Source organism: Poecilia formosa, unplaced genomic scaffold (genome assembly GCF_000485575.1).
Source record: "Poecilia formosa unplaced genomic scaffold, Poecilia_formosa-5.1.2 Scaffold354, whole genome shotgun sequence".
NCBI classification, from domain to species: domain Eukaryota; kingdom Metazoa; phylum Chordata; class Actinopteri; order Cyprinodontiformes; family Poeciliidae; genus Poecilia; species Poecilia formosa.
This window is the reverse complement of record NW_006800293.1, coordinates 185,860-200,642: the sequence shown is the minus strand read 5'-3', so window position 1 is coordinate 200,642 and position 14,783 is coordinate 185,860. Positions and strand designations below refer to the sequence as shown.

The 14,783-nt window shown below is 40.8% G+C and overlaps 3 protein-coding genes across 15 annotated transcripts in view; 1 reads left to right on the top strand and 2 right to left on the bottom strand.

The window, feature by feature from the left end:
* The first annotated feature begins 489 nt into the window (after positions 1-489).
* cirbpa (cold inducible RNA binding protein a) lies at positions 490-4,715 on the top strand. Of its 5 annotated transcripts, XR_001658984.1 has the most exons (8): positions 490-597; positions 1,229-1,341; positions 1,445-1,551; positions 1,637-1,775; positions 1,854-1,995; positions 2,078-2,136; positions 4,364-4,456; positions 4,534-4,715. XR_001658984.1 is itself a non-coding variant. In XM_007574501.2 (7 exons), the coding sequence occupies exons 2-7, from the start codon at positions 1,242-1,244 to the stop codon at positions 2,637-2,639; spliced, it is 522 nt and encodes a 173-aa protein (XP_007574563.2). In that variant the 5' UTR covers positions 490-597; positions 1,229-1,241; the 3' UTR covers positions 2,640-3,475. The 5 variants fall into 5 exon arrangements, 4 of the variants coding, with proteins under 4 accessions (XP_007574563.2, XP_007574562.1, XP_007574561.1 ...); XM_007574501.2 differs by lacking the exons at positions 4,364-4,456; positions 4,534-4,715 and adding an exon at positions 2,626-3,475 and having other exon boundaries at positions 1,637-1,736; XM_007574500.2 differs by lacking the exons at positions 4,364-4,456; positions 4,534-4,715 and adding an exon at positions 3,180-3,475.
* Positions 4,716-5,413: 698 nt separating this feature from the next.
* On the bottom strand, positions 5,414-8,012 carry ndufa13 (NADH:ubiquinone oxidoreductase subunit A13). The gene is made up of 5 exons (XM_007574496.2): positions 7,878-8,012; positions 6,615-6,693; positions 6,457-6,528; positions 6,306-6,375; positions 5,414-5,674 (listed from the first exon to the last, which is right to left on the bottom strand). The coding sequence occupies exons 1-5, from the start codon at positions 7,969-7,971 to the stop codon at positions 5,555-5,557; spliced, it is 435 nt and encodes a 144-aa protein (XP_007574558.2). The 5' UTR covers positions 7,972-8,012; the 3' UTR covers positions 5,414-5,554.
* Positions 8,013-8,622: 610 nt separating this feature from the next.
* LOC103153539 (transcriptional repressor p66 alpha-like) overlaps positions 8,623-14,783 on the bottom strand; it is a 26,721-nt gene continuing 20,560 nt past the window's right edge. For 7 of the 9 annotated variants that reach the window (XM_007574488.2, XM_007574489.2, XM_016662023.1 and 4 more), the window contains 4 exons: positions 13,025-13,286; positions 12,482-12,906; positions 12,120-12,378; positions 8,623-9,839 (listed from right to left, as the gene is read on the bottom strand). In XM_007574488.2, coding sequence (XP_007574550.1) covers positions 9,700-9,839; positions 12,120-12,378; positions 12,482-12,906; positions 13,025-13,286 — 1,086 coding nt within the window. In that variant the 3' untranslated portion in view covers positions 8,623-9,699. The remainder of the gene's footprint in view (positions 9,840-12,119; positions 12,379-12,481; positions 12,907-13,024; positions 13,287-14,783) is intronic. The other 2 variants (XM_016662027.1, XM_016662028.1) reach the window with 1 other exon arrangement.

The window sequence follows — 14,783 nt, the reverse complement described above, 5'->3', positions numbered from 1 at the left end:
AGAGAGATGAAACACGAGATATCTCAACATGGTTTATATATATAAAATAGGCAGACAATGGAAAACAAAATGCTAAGACTTTCATACACAAACACATTTTTCGCGGTGAGAAAATGACAAATGACTATTCCAAAATGGGACTTCTGCGTTTATTGAACAATAAAGAAGTTGGATCAATGAGGTTTGCAAAATGGAGGGAACATGAAGACGAGAAGCCATGAAAACCAACACCGCCCTTTTAATTACCACACAGATTCGAAATGATAAACGTAATTCTACTATTAAATGGTGTGCACACAACAAATATGGAGGACACTATAAAGAACAATTTAGGTTTTAGTGCGAAAAGTGGAAAGACTTCTCGTTTCGTAATCGAAACGAAGTGTTTCCAGTATGCCCACAAGTTGTTTTTCAGCCTAGATTAGTAGTTGTTCAATGCGCTGAACGGGAGATGGCAGTAGAGTTTCCATACTGTTGAACCATAGAAGAAGTGTTCTGAGCCTAAGATATAAAAAGGGGCGTCCCTCCTTTCCCGGTCTCACTCGACTTTTATCGGCACGTCTTTACGTTCTCCTGTTCTCCACATAAGGACAAAAGGTATTTGCGCCGTTCGCATTTACTATAATTCTGATATTTACGTAGGCGGAGGTCGAGCGTTCTGCATTTATAATTCTATTTTAATGTAAGGTCTTGGTATTTTTGAAAGATATATTTTTAGTAATCGTTAAATATTAAAATTCTAAAATTCGATGTATTTTTAGTGTAGAACATATGAAAAAACCAGACCAGGCAATTCTTAGCCTAATTTGGTTGTTTTGAATACTTATGTAACCCGAAAAGTAGGGCAACGTGCTGCAGTTAAGTAGGTCACTAAGACAAAGACCAGCCCGGTTTTACAAAATGGCGACGAGGAAAAACCCGGCTAATGGCTAAATTAAACAAAGGCATCCCTTATTATGAATTCGAAATGACGTTAGGTTTTAATGAGGGTAACTAAGTTTACATCGTTCATTTTACACATTTTATTAACCAAACAGGCATTTGTATTGCTTCGAAAAACCGTCATGAGTGTCTGACTAAAAAGTGCGCAACTGCCAGGCGCCATTTTGTAACTGACCTACTTTCTGCTAAAGCTGCGTCATGGTGCCTGCTGTTTACTCGATGAGGCTGGAATGCGACGTGTGGGATTTTCTTCAACACTCTTAATGTTTTTTCCCCCCCTTTTCAGTTACTTCGTGAAAATGTCGGATGAGGGTAAGCTGTTCATCGGAGGTCTTAGCTTCGAGACCAACGAAGATTCTTTGGCTGCAGCTTTCGGCAAATACGGAACCATCGAAAAAGGTAATCTATTTAGATGGGTTTATGTAACTGTATTATATAGTGGAAAAGGGCGCAATTTATATTAAACATAAGTTTAAAAATATATATATTTAATTTTTTTTAGTTGACGTGATCAGAGACAAAGAGACCGGAAGATCTCGTGGCTTTGGCTTTGTGAAATACGACAATGTTGAGGATGCTAAAGATGCTCTGGATGCCATGAACGGAAAGGTAATTTTTGTGCTTTTATATACTAGCCGTCTGCAACTAAATATTTTAAGACACAAACTAATTTGTGTCTTTTAATGCCCTGCAGACACTTGACGGTCGGGCAATTCGAGTTGATGAGGCAGGAAAGGGTGGTCGCTCCAGAGGAGGCTTTAGCTCTGGTCCACGTGGGGGCAGATTCAACTCAGGTGGCCGTGGGGGAAGGGGACGTGGCTTCTCCAGGGGTGGTGAGTATTGCAACCAAACTAATTCACTCTCCTTTTTTTCTCCCTGCTTTGTACGTAATATTTGCTCTGTGCATTTAGGTGGCAGCTACGGCGACAGAAGCTACGGTGACAGAAGCTATGGCGACAGGAGCTTCGGTGGTGGAGACAGAAGCTTTGGCGGCGGCGGTGGCGGTGGATACAGAAGTGGAGGATATTCTTCAGGTGGCTACAGGGACAACAGGTAAGTTTGCTAACCAGCCTTTGAATAGCAATACGTACAAGCAATAAAGACAGTAAAACTTACTTTTGCTCTCATCTTTTAGGGGACAGGGTGGATATGGTGACCGCTCTGGATCCTATCGTGACAGCTATGACAGCTATGGTAAGCATCTTTTATGCGACTAAATGTAGCTATTTTTGTGGGCTGTCAAACCTTAAGTTATACTGTATGTTTAGTGTTTTACTAAAGATGTTGACAACTTGCCATAGCACAAATTTGGAGGATTCTTTTGAAAAGTTCTTTCAAACTGCCATATTCAAGTAATATTAAGGATACCTTTTGTAGCCCTAATATTTAAGACTCATGTGTGCCCCTCAGTTCTGTACCTGAGCCCAAGGTCAAGCCTCATTGCATACAGTTGCCTCTTTGCTGTCCCGTTCCACACTGAAAGAGGCTGGTGGAGACATTTAAGCTCTAAGGCAGATGACAATGCCACCTTCAAAAGTCGCTCACTTCTCAACTGATGGAGCCCTTTGAGCAAAAAAAACCAAGGGAGGGTTGTAGCACTAGCTCTAGTGGATTGAATGGATATTGTGAAACACCAGTGTCAACATTCAGTGTCTTTACCTGTGCCCACTTCTTATCCTCCAGCGACACACGAGTAAACCTCCCTGATTCAAGATTCATCACTTGGCTGGCCGTATTTGAAAGCTGTGCTCCTCAAGGAAAAAAAAAAACATGTCCACATGTATTATGTAGTTCTGTTGTAGAAGCTTGGCATCTGACTTAAATGTAGCCATGAGTTTTGGTTATTTCTCAACCATGTTACAAATTAAAATTCAGTAGTCTTGCTCAATTGACCACTCCCATCGTTCAAAACATCTGTATGATCTCACTACTGTACGTCCCCTTTTATTAACGTGGGGATAAAGCGGCTATCCACATTGCTTTCTGTCGATCAGTTAATCAGCTAATTTCTTTTGTCCAGCACTTTAAAGTGTTTTGTTTTTTTATAAGATCTTAAATGGGGCTTTTTTTTGTTATCCTTGTTGATAAACTGACCTACCTCCTACCAAATCTTTAAACTGAGGAAAGAACAACTAGCATCCTCAGATTAACCTTTGGGGGATTTTATTGTTAAATTTCTTAAACTATTGAGAACCTTAGCTTACCCAAGGCTCATTTTGTGTTCAATCTCCCAAAAGAGTGAATTCCTGGTGAACTACACATCCGAAGTGGCCGGCTGTTCATGAAGTTGCAAAATGCAGCATGCTACAGTCCGCCCAAGGTATCTTCTGTGCTCTGCTCAACATCTGCATCTTAAATGTGCTGTAAATGGACTCTTGTTTAAAGTGATCAGAAAATGTAACTTCGTTACCAGAGTAAACTGAACGGGAACAGTTTTTTTGTACTTTATGTTCTTTGTATGATCCAAGATTTTTTTTTTTCTTTGTCAGTTTGGCTTCATGGAGCCTATTAAAACAATGTGAAATAATCCTGATTCCGTTGCCTCTTCAAAATGATCACATGGGAAATGATAAGGTGGTGGCTAACTCATTGCTGCGTGGGAACACTGTTTTAATTCCCAACATCACTTTAAAATGGATGTTGTGGAAGGGCACTAAAATTTGGCTTTCTTCCATGAAAGATTAACTTGTGCAGCTGCTTAATTTCTATCATGTAAGGTTAGGCAAATTTTCTTTTGGTCCAGTGCCTCCTGTACATTTGTTAAAGGAATTTGATTTGAACCCTGTCCAGCGAGTTCAAACTTCCAGTGAAATTTAAAATTGAAAGTGACAAGTTTTCAAGCCATCAGCTGGTGTCCTGTCAATGCTTCAGTATGTTCAAGACCTCAGCTCCTTCAAAAACCTACAAGTCCTTGGAGAGATGTGTTGCGCCTGCCAACAAGTGCTCAAAGATGAAAAGCTGCTCTTGCCTATATCATAAATGAAGAAAGTAGGCCAGTGCACGTGAGGTAAAAATCTCCTTTTGCTTTGCTCACATCCTTGAAAAGCAGTTCTCATTGTTTCCATGAATACCTACAATTGTGTAAAGTCCTGTGCTTCAGATGTCTCCTGCAAACATGCCATGGCCTCCTCCCCGAATCAGATAATTCCATAATGAGGGAATGTTTTAAGGAAGCTTCCGGATTGTAGCGCTCTAAAAGTCCACAACATTTGCCTCTAAGTCACGGATAGAATTGTGCTCGGTCAAGTTCTGTTCACCCCCCATTGCTCCTCAAAATTTCCTCCAGTAACTTTCCAAGTCACCCATATTACTGCAACCACACTACTTGAAATGTCTGATCTCCTATGGCAAGTTTAAGTGTTGCATGCAGAATCTTGTGCTCCCTGTGTGTTCTTTAGGCCTAATTGATGTCTTTCTCTAGGTTGAACTGACCCACTGAGACTTGACTGGATCTCATCACAGCGTGGCCTGATGGTTACAGCTGGCAGTGCCTCATGCAGACTCGCCTTATCGGGTAAATGACACTACATGTAGACCTGTGCAGGTGAAACTGCTTAACATTTTGAGTGAACCTGGCATGTTGTGTTGCAGGTCGCTATGAAGGAGTGGGTTTGGTGCAGTCGGCACCGAAAAGTACGGAAGGTCCTTTTGGATGGCTTGTCAGAAACGGATGTGTAAAACATAAGCAACTGTGAAATGTTTAACGTCAAAGACGGACATTCTGCAGCTTATGCTCCCTTTTATTTTTGTAAAATAAAGCTGAGACTAAATCAGTTGGTCTTGTTTTTACTTTTGTGATACTTTGGGTTGGAAAAAATTATATGGCTAAAAGGCTTTTCTGCCTGATATATAATTTTCAGTTTAATGGCCTTCACATTTGAAAAACTGCTTCCCTTTGATCTGGCAAATTAATGGTTACTGTAGTCCAAGAGCATCCCCTCATTGGTTGCTAAGGCAGTTGTGCATGGCAACAGATGACTCGATGCTTTGATGTAATCTGTTACTAAAGAAGTTGACCAATAGGTGGAGTGTTTTTAAACAGTCTTGATTTCTCCATTAGTCTGCCCTGTTACTAGGTGGGCAGTTTGTAAGGGGGGCAGAAGCCAGTTGACATGCTGGGTGCTATGAAAATTATTTCTTAAACTAGACTGGATTTAGTGGTATCGGCATAGTTTTGTAATTCTAAGCACTTAAATCTTTATAATTTGTAAAATTTGACATGCTTTTCAAAAAACAAAGTTTGAGATGTTTTCCTTTTTTAATCAGCTGTTCTGGAGCAGAAAACATGCAGGACGGTGAGCACCAGGTTTGAAAAACTGATCCAACATCCATCCCACAAACTGACAGCTGCTATATTCAGAGCTGCCCCACTGCAAATATCTGCCAAAAACTACACTATTTTACAATGAAAAAGTTAAGAACTCCAGAAAAAAAAAAAAAAATTTAAAACTGTACTAACCTAACTAGAATCTTACACCTAAATCAAAACCAGAGTAAAACAGATTAGGGTAAAGAAAAAAACTTTATTGAACATTTACAAGCTGAAGTGAGCGAGGGCTCAGGTCCACAGGGGAGCTGATGGAGTCTGGGATGATCTTCTTCACGGCTGGAATCACACGTACCACAGGAAGCCAAAGCGCTTGTGCAAATACTGCTCACGTGGCCGGAGGCTGAACAGCTCGTCCGACAGCGGGGGGACCCAGCGATCGGTGTGGAAGACGCTCTCACCCACCTGCAGAAAACATTACATTGACAAATTTTATTGTGACTTGAATTTCAAGTCAGATAAGATTTTGATAGTAGAAAAACAGAATCAGAATTTTGATGAGATTTTACTGAGAAGGACATAATGGTCTTCTGATCAATTTTATATATACATTTTAATCTATTTTCACTCATTTAATGAGAATTTACAGCACTCATAAAAGTATTAATTCAATTTTTCCAATCAGAATATTAGCAGTTTTCTTCTACCTGGCAATTTACTGCCATGTGCTGCAGTGTAATAGAAAATTAATATACTTGTTGATCACCATACTTACTCAGCTCAATTCTGTGTGATTGAGTCTTCCATTTAAAATGTTTTCAAAATAATATTGTGGCGTTCAAGTAGGTCATTTATTACAAAAGTAAATAATAAAGATAGTAAAGTAAGAATATTATTGCTCCCTTTACCTCGCTTCCTGTAGTTTGATCTTAGATATTGGAATAGAAGGTGCAGCGATGTAAACTTGTATGAAAATTAAAGCTATTGCAAGAACGTTGAAGTTTATACATGAAAAGAGAATGTGATGCCTCAGAATATTATATAACAACATAGTTATGAAAAATATAAGGAATAATTTCGTGAATATCTCTTCTACCTTCCAGCCTGGCACATCTTTCATGATGATTGACTCCTCTTCCAAGTTTTCCCTCAGCATCCTTAAAGTTCTGTGGAAACGTGAAACACATTTGTTACCGTGACGATCCGATCCCACTTCTGAACGTCGACGTGCGAGTTCTCATCCTCACCTTCGGTCGTGCTCTGCCTGAATAAGCGGCATTAGTGCTATCCTGGCCTCCAGCTCCTCGATCAGCAAGCGCCTGCGACACAAATCCATCCCACATCACAACCCCACTGTGGACATCGCAATCTGACAAGAGGAGCCAAAACGAGAGCCGGGCCTTACCTCCTCTCTCTGTTCCAGCTAAATATCCGCCAGTAGCCGATCGCCATGATGCCGATCCCGATTCCAAACATGCTATACCCTGGTAATTAGAGAAATAAGTCACGCATTACCTCTGATTCTCCTCACATTAATTTCAGCTATTTGGATTCACAAATCTAAATTGGATTATTTTGCATTTAATTTAACTTCCTTTTGGGATCAACGACGTATTTTTTTTTACTTGACTTGATTTCTTTTTTTCGTTGCAATTAAATTGAAGGTTGTTTTTTTTTTTAAATAACATTGATGCATTGTGTGTTAATAATGTAGATTAGATATGACTACTCTAACTTATCAAGCAACACAAGCTTGTCAACTACAGCATCAAAATGGCCAATTTGTTTGTAAAAACAGAGTAAAGGCTTCAAAGACTTAAAGAATCTAATCGATCCAGAATATTTCAGTCCCATTTTAAATTGTTTTAAGTATTGGAGTTTACAAACTTGATCTGATGGCAAACAGTAATATACAAATATAACATAACCACAAAAGCAGTTTTTAATGATGATTTCAAGTATTGTGAAGAAAAATTCATTCAAACTGAGGTACACCAGGTTCACTTAGCAGGCCAGGGTGTGGTTAGTTTATTAAACTAAAGGGAAAAAAAGCTCATATTATCAGATAATATGACAAAGTTCCCTCTTAATAAATGCAATCATTATTTAGAGACTGCATGTTGCGTTAAGTCCAGGTTATCTTTGCCTGATATTAAAAGTTGTTTGATTCATTCAACTATTCTGCCTTACAATAGACACATTTGGTAGTTGAGATTCATTCAAAGCGGTAATAAAATCAAAGTATTCCAGGAATTTCCTACTGCAATTGAAGTAACACTCGTGCAGCTACAGATATGCGTTAAACTAATTAGATAATCAATAGTTTTTCACCCCAAACGAACTATATCCTTCAAAACGACCGAAGTAAACAAAGCAAACATGCTAGCAGTTTAGCAAGTCCCATCGCCTAAAGTGTTTTCTAGGTAATGCATATGTTTAATTTACTAATACATAGCACCGGTGCAAATCATAATACTGTTCCTTTACAGAAGCACAGCTACATAAAAGGAAAAACTACCAACAGCGAGCCTTTCATTTCAGATTGTGTCTATGTGAGCTGACATCGAGCAGTTAGCATGAGCTAATGTTGGGACAGTGCAAGGTCTCCAGTCGGACTGGAGTTTCTCTTTTTCCCGGATTTAAGAAGGTTTATATGCGGTGTATGTACCCGATAATCCTCGTTTCGGAAGATTTCTCTTGTAATCAAAAGCAGAATATCCTCCCGGAGGAGGCATGTCCTGCTTCACCTTGGACCCCGCCATCTTGCCCAGGCCTCCTCCTTCATAAACGGGAGAGTCTTCTTCTTTAATGCACAGAGAACAGACTGTAGATGCGCTCCACATCGCCCCCACGTGTTCGATCAAGGAAAACCATTTTATTGGACGTCAAAGACTAGTGACAAAATCATGTAGATATACTGTACATAGAGGTGAGCAGAGCAACTAAGAGTTTTACTTGAATATTATGTTAAAGTTATGATAATGACGTGAAAATAAAAAAGCAATCCGAGTAAAAGCAAAAAAAAGTATGGGGCAAACTAGAAAACAGCATAAACCTATACTTGATTGCAAGCAGACCCTCAACTACCTGCAACATGTCCATTAAATCCAATAAGATGGAACAAGTCAGACAAACCAGGCATGTCTGAAGACTTCATACATCCATCTAGACATGAACAGATTTAGCAATAGCTGCAAAGGTGAGATGACAGCTAGATGTTCTTTCAGCAACAAATCCAAGTTTGTACTGGAAAATAATTCACTTCCTTGTTTGCTCAGCTCTGGCACTTTGGTGCACAAATGGCTGCTTAGAAATTAATTAAAAAAAAAAAGCCTTTGAATGACAGAACGAGTACACTAGTAAAATGTCCAAAGATTAGTTTGTTGTAATACCCACACACACAAAGACAGGAGCCATTTAAAATGTATATTTTTATTTCTTTAGGAGCTAAGAAAAGGTAAACCAAATAAACTTTAACATAATTCCGAACAATGCAATAAAGATTTTGGAAAGCAGAGAAATTTACTCATGATGGTGAGGAATTCTGGATGTTCTTGTGCAGTCCCAAGTCTTGGTAGCTGGGAGGTGTAAGAAAAAACGTCTACCCAGCTTCATGGATTCTGAATTATTGGAGGCAGGAGCTCTGGCTCCAGTGCAGGAAATTCAGCTCCGTCAAGAGTTTGCAGTGACGACATATTCAAAATCTTACAATGTTGACAATAATATAAAATAAGTAGATGGTAATTACAGATGAGTTAAGCAATGACACCGCGCTTCTTCTGCTAAGGTGCAAAATGGGCGTAAGGATAGGCATGCTGTTAAACAGGAAAAAAACAAAACAAAAATCAAAAGAAAGCTAGAATAAACTCAGTAGAAACCACTTCCATACTGAGTGATCTTTAACATCAGTCAAAAGCAAAATAACTTACTGTAAATACAACATAAATTCAAACCTTTAACTACACAGAGAGGATGTAATGAAAATTTTACAACTTGGTGATTTTACCTAAAATAAATGTAATTTGTTTAATGTGAACTACTGGGTTACAACTAGAACCATTCAAGTGTCAAAAATTAAGGTTCATCTGACCACCACAATGGCTGATAACCCTAAATCTCAATACTTTTCTCTTTAACAGCAGATGTTAAGCTCTTCTCACACCACTTCTCTGCTCAGTCTGAAGGACAGAGCTCATGGAAAGCCCTTCAAGTATTGTTTTGTTTTATTTTTATTTTATTTTATTTTTTTTTGACCCACTCAAATAAAAATGGTTTGTCCATAATTACCAAAACAACAGCGTGAATGTCAAAAATAAAAACAAGAATAATGAAAACTAAAACATAAAATCTTACAAAGAGATTTCAGGAACGTTTCTTCACTTTGAGAGATTGTAATTGCTTAACAGTCCTGTGGGGGCGCTGCGGACCAGGTTATTGGGAGCCGAGGAGCTTGGACACAATTTCTGAACAGCAGGGCACTGTTTATGCAGTTATTTCCACGTGTTTGCAGTCTGCGAGATGGAAGAGCGAGAGGGGATCATGTCCAGCAGGTACTCCCTCTGACGGGCGTCCACGGTGGCCGAGGTCTTGTGACCGGTCAGGCTCGGGTTCACGTAGGCCATGGTCACTCCTGCGAACAAGCAGCGGTCAGTCTGTGGAGCTGGTTGTGGAGAAATCGGTGGAGTAGTACGACTACTTGAATACGAAGCCACCCAAGGTCCCCACAATGCGCAGGCAAACACAGGTGCAGTCAGAAGTTTACATACACTCGTTTTTTTTTTCCAGGTAATTAATTTGAAAAAGAGCTGGGTCCAAGAGTTTTTCTTTAAATCGTGCAGGCTCAAATCTAATAAATATTTACACACGTGTAAATTATATGATGTTACCAAATGCTCATTTGCAAATGGCACCTCGTTCAGATGCTTTCTAGCTTGTGGCATAATATTTATGCCTGGATACTGGACCACTCTTCCTGCCAGAACCAGTTGGTGACTCTTTGGGAACTGAATTGATATTTATTTAAATGTCCCAACGTTTTAAGTAGCGATGAAGTAAATTCATCCAACATCTTTTCCACATTGCGGACTAATCGTTTGTCTCATTTGATCATAAAACCCCTCCAAAGAAGGAACATTTCTGTCCTGATTGAGGATGTCAGTTGTGGAAGCAATGGCCTCTTGTCAGCGTAGCGCCAATTTCCAAAGGGAAGTGAGATCAACATGGACTAAAAGTTTCTAGTTCGTGGCAGACTTGGGCCTTGGTGGTTCCTGGGTTGCTCCTGAATAATCCAAGAAAAACCCTTTCATCTGAGGGTCACAGTTTGGATTAAAAGATTGAGTCTTGCAGACAACTGGGTGACTCAACAGGACAATGATCCAATTAGAATTGGCTTTGGAACAAGTTTAGCAGGCTGGCAGTAAGCCTTCAGAAAGTCCAGAAATATGAAAAAAATGTTTTATAGTTAAAGGCCAGCATCGTCCAAGCAAACAAACTAGTTCAACATAACATTACCAGATTGGGCCTCTTTTAGCTTTGACTGTAGCGTGCATTCACTGTGGTACTGTTTTGATGATGTCTGAAATGTCATAAGATTCACTTCAGCACATCCCGAGGCTTCTCAATGGGGTTTAAGGTCTGAAATTGACGGTTGTCAACATATGTGTGAAAATCACTTTTCATGTTCCCTGAATCACTCGTTAACAATTTGAGCCCGATGAGTCCTGGCATTGTCCTCTTGGAATTTGAACACGCCATCAGGGAAGGAATAATCATCTGATGGAAAAACCCGATCATTCAGTATTCGGGTAGTCAGCTGACGTCCTCCTGTTGCTGGAGCTGGACCGGACAAACTGCAGCAACCCCAGATCACAGCGCTGCCCCCGCTAGCTGCAACAGTACACCCTACGCATGACAGGAGCGTCACTTCTTGCCCTGATGCGCCTTTCCCTCTGGGTAAATCTGGACTCGGACCACATGACCTCCCTCCATCGCTCATGTTTATGATCCCCTGCAAATTGAAGCTTTTTTTCTCCTGTTAGCCTAACTTACTAATAGTTATCTTATGGTTGCGTAGCTGTTCGGTCCCAATTTCTTGAGTTTCCTTCCCATTTTGTGTGGAAATACTTTTACGCTATTAAAAATATCAGTGAGTTCTAGTGCTCTTTTTTCTTCAATTTGATGTTCAACATTTAAATAATTACTGATTACTCAGGATTCCTTTCTGACCACATTTCCTTCTCAAAGACGATGGTTTCCCACTTCCAGTTTCTATTAACGGGTTTGACGGCTCACAACCGAATTTTTGTAGCTTCTTCAATCTCGTCAGAAGTTTTCTCTGCTTCATGCCGATGATTTGACCCCTCTAAAACACACCTTAGCACCTTTTCCAGGACCACAGGATGATGCATGAAATAAGAAGCTACTCACTGCATATATTGGGGTTAACCAACTTGTCACCTTGTATAAATTAGAATTAGTTTTCTTTCTCTAACTTTTGGTGTAACAGTATTCCTCACTGAAAATAGACAAGGTAAAATAAATAATTTAACCATGTTGTAAACTTCCGACTGCCGCCGTGTTGGGAAAAAAACTGAAAGATTTTCTATTCTAACACACCTTGCAGCAGACACCCAGGAAAAACATGAGCGCACCAAAACCAGGGGACTAAAGTAGGAAAAATGGGATCAATTCCAGGAAGGGAACTCCAGAGTGGGTTTGCCTTGTCCGAAAACATTTCCTCTCGTGTTATTTTGTCTTTCTGATCTCAGCTAATGTTTTTCCACTTAATGCGTTCCTGGGCACTATTAGAATTTGGACGAAACGTGTTCAAGGATTGCTTTTGGACCAGACAGGAGTTGAAAGAGAGGAGATGTCAGGCGCCAGAGCTGGGCTGGCTTTAATGCGGGTCTACCTGCGTTACTGCTGCTCTGCTTCTTCCATGCAGCTGATGAGGCACTACCTCCGCTGACATTCCTGCCGCCGCTGATCCCACTGCTGCTCACCTTTGAACTCTGGACAGAGCGGTGGGAAACGTGGGCGTGCTTACCTGGCCGGCTGACCAAAGCCGCGGCCGCCACCGCACTCTGCAGCTGCGAGGAGGAGGAGAACGAGTGGGGGACGCCCCTCACCCCCACAGAGGAGACGCCGTGGGACAGGTGGCCCTGTGAGCTCTGAGGCGGACACAAACGGACAGCTTGACTCGCACCGACATTTGCTATACAAACGCTTCTTTTTAGATGAAAATAAAAACACTGTCCCCCCCTTTCCCCACACCTGCTTAATGGAGTGATGATGGAGGATGTTGGCTCCCCTGTTGGCCTGGTGGTGGTGCTGGAGGGAGGAAACTCTGGCCTGAGCCTGCTTCAGCTGCTGAGACACCAGCTGCTCTGCCTTCAGTGACGAGGCGGCAGATGAGGCGGATGACGAGGTACTGTGGGAGACCGGGGAGGACACCTGCTGGATAATGCGCTGATCTATCTCTTGCTCCTGCTGCAGCGCTTTGACGAACGCGGCTTTCAGCCGATTGGTGTGCTCAGCTTTCAACGCCTTTTTCTGATTGGACGACATGCAGTCTTCGCAGAGCACGACCCCGCCTTTAGCCTTGTCCTGCCTCCAGCGGCAGGTAAAGTCAGTATTGCACTGGGTGCAGATGAAAGGGTCTCGGATGACTTGCTTAGAGAATGGCACACCTGTTTTTCCTAGGTAGGAAAGGAAGAGGAAATTCTTTAGGACTGATGGGAAAAACAAAATCATGGACTAGAATGGTTTGCGATAATAATAATAATAAAAAACTATCCCTCTATCTAGCTCACAGACCTCTATGGATGGTATCAAGCAGGTTCTGCACCACTTCCTCCAGTCCCACCAGGTAGATGAACTCATTGTTGGCTGCAGAAGGCAGGAAGTTAAACTCTGGCGCAGGTGGCTTGGGTGGGGGGATCTCCAGCAGGGTCTTCTCCAGTTGTTTCCGCAGGGCTAGCTTAGCCGCAGCCTGGCGGCTAGCTGGAGAGTCGTTGACACCAACCACAGAAACACCACCGCTTCCCAAGGAGGAGGCCTTCAGACCGGATGCAGACGCCTTGGTAAACAAGCAGAGGCAGGAAGGAGCTAATCATCAGGAACGGCTTTGATTACTGTGAGCAGTGACAGTTATGAAATGGTTCTTTGTTTCACAACGCTAAAATAATAACACCCTGCAGATCAGCGGAGGCCTGTTTAAAACCTAAACCGATCAACAGTTTTACCACCATCATTGACATGACATGTATTTTAAGTTTTCATCTGAAAAAGGATCATTTCTAGACATCAAAAGTCACTTTAGTGTAAACTTTCAATGCATTTTTAGTGAAAAGATTTGATTATCATATTGTAAATTTTTTTTATGCATAATAGTGCCACTTGATCAATTTCAAGATTAGACAGCTGAAAAACTGTTTTAGTTTGGGATTGAGCCGCAAAATACAGTGGATCACAATTTTAATTGCAGTATTAAGGTTTGCAACATCACAAGTTGCATTCGATCTCTGTATGCAACGACCTTATTTGGCTGGTTGGAGGGTCTGTGTGTATTTTAGCGGCCAAGATGCTAAAGCTCATGTAAAATGACTGAGCTATTACAATGCTGGTAAACACCTAAACAAGTAAACCGTGGACTGGCTTATATTGAAATGACACAAGATTCCAAGTAGAGATTAATAATACTAGAAAATCATGCAACTGCAATATTACTGATGAACATGTTGATGAAGATGCTGACTGTGGTTGACCCACATTCTCAGTCCTTTCTGGGTGCTTTTACATCTTGGTCACCAAAATCATTAGCAGGTAGTGAAAAACCTGCTAAAAAATATTAGCATGAACAACACAGCACTGTAAAAACTACTGACCAACGAAGAATCATATCCAGTATTATTTGTAACACAGAATCTACAATCACAGCTGGGATTTTCATAAATTGTGCAGCTCAAATCCCAGCTGTGGAATAGTTGAACATTTTATCTATTTGTTAAAAGACAGAAGATTTGAGTGTTTTGGTGTAAAGTTTGAAAACAAATCAGCTCGGTTATTGAACCTGGAATTATTACACACTACTTACAAATTTCTTAAAATAAAGTCAATGTTATTTAGGACATTGTTTACATAATAGATTCCAAACAAAAATACCAAAGATACCTTGAATGTGTTTATTTACAACCTTGCGGAAATTATAATCCATGTTTCAATGGAAATTATTCCCTTTAAAAAAAAAAAAATTCAGGTCATATTTGACCAGTGTTAATATCAAGCTACCCAGGTGCCTAATTAAGGTACGGGAAATCCCCATTTTGTGCGTCCACACACCGAATAAAGGTTTCAGGCTCTAAACCCTATTTTAAATAATCCGTGTTCACTGTTGGATGACTGAGTCCAATTCAGATGGTTTTAGGTGTTTACGGTTTTGAACAGGAGTTGCAGTCCGAACGGCTCCCTTACTCAAGCGATACGTTTAAAATCTCAGAACCGATGCTAACTTCCGCGCCTGGGAAGGTTAGCAAGGTGAAAACGGAGTCGGAGCGTTAGCTTCCTCTGGTTCACG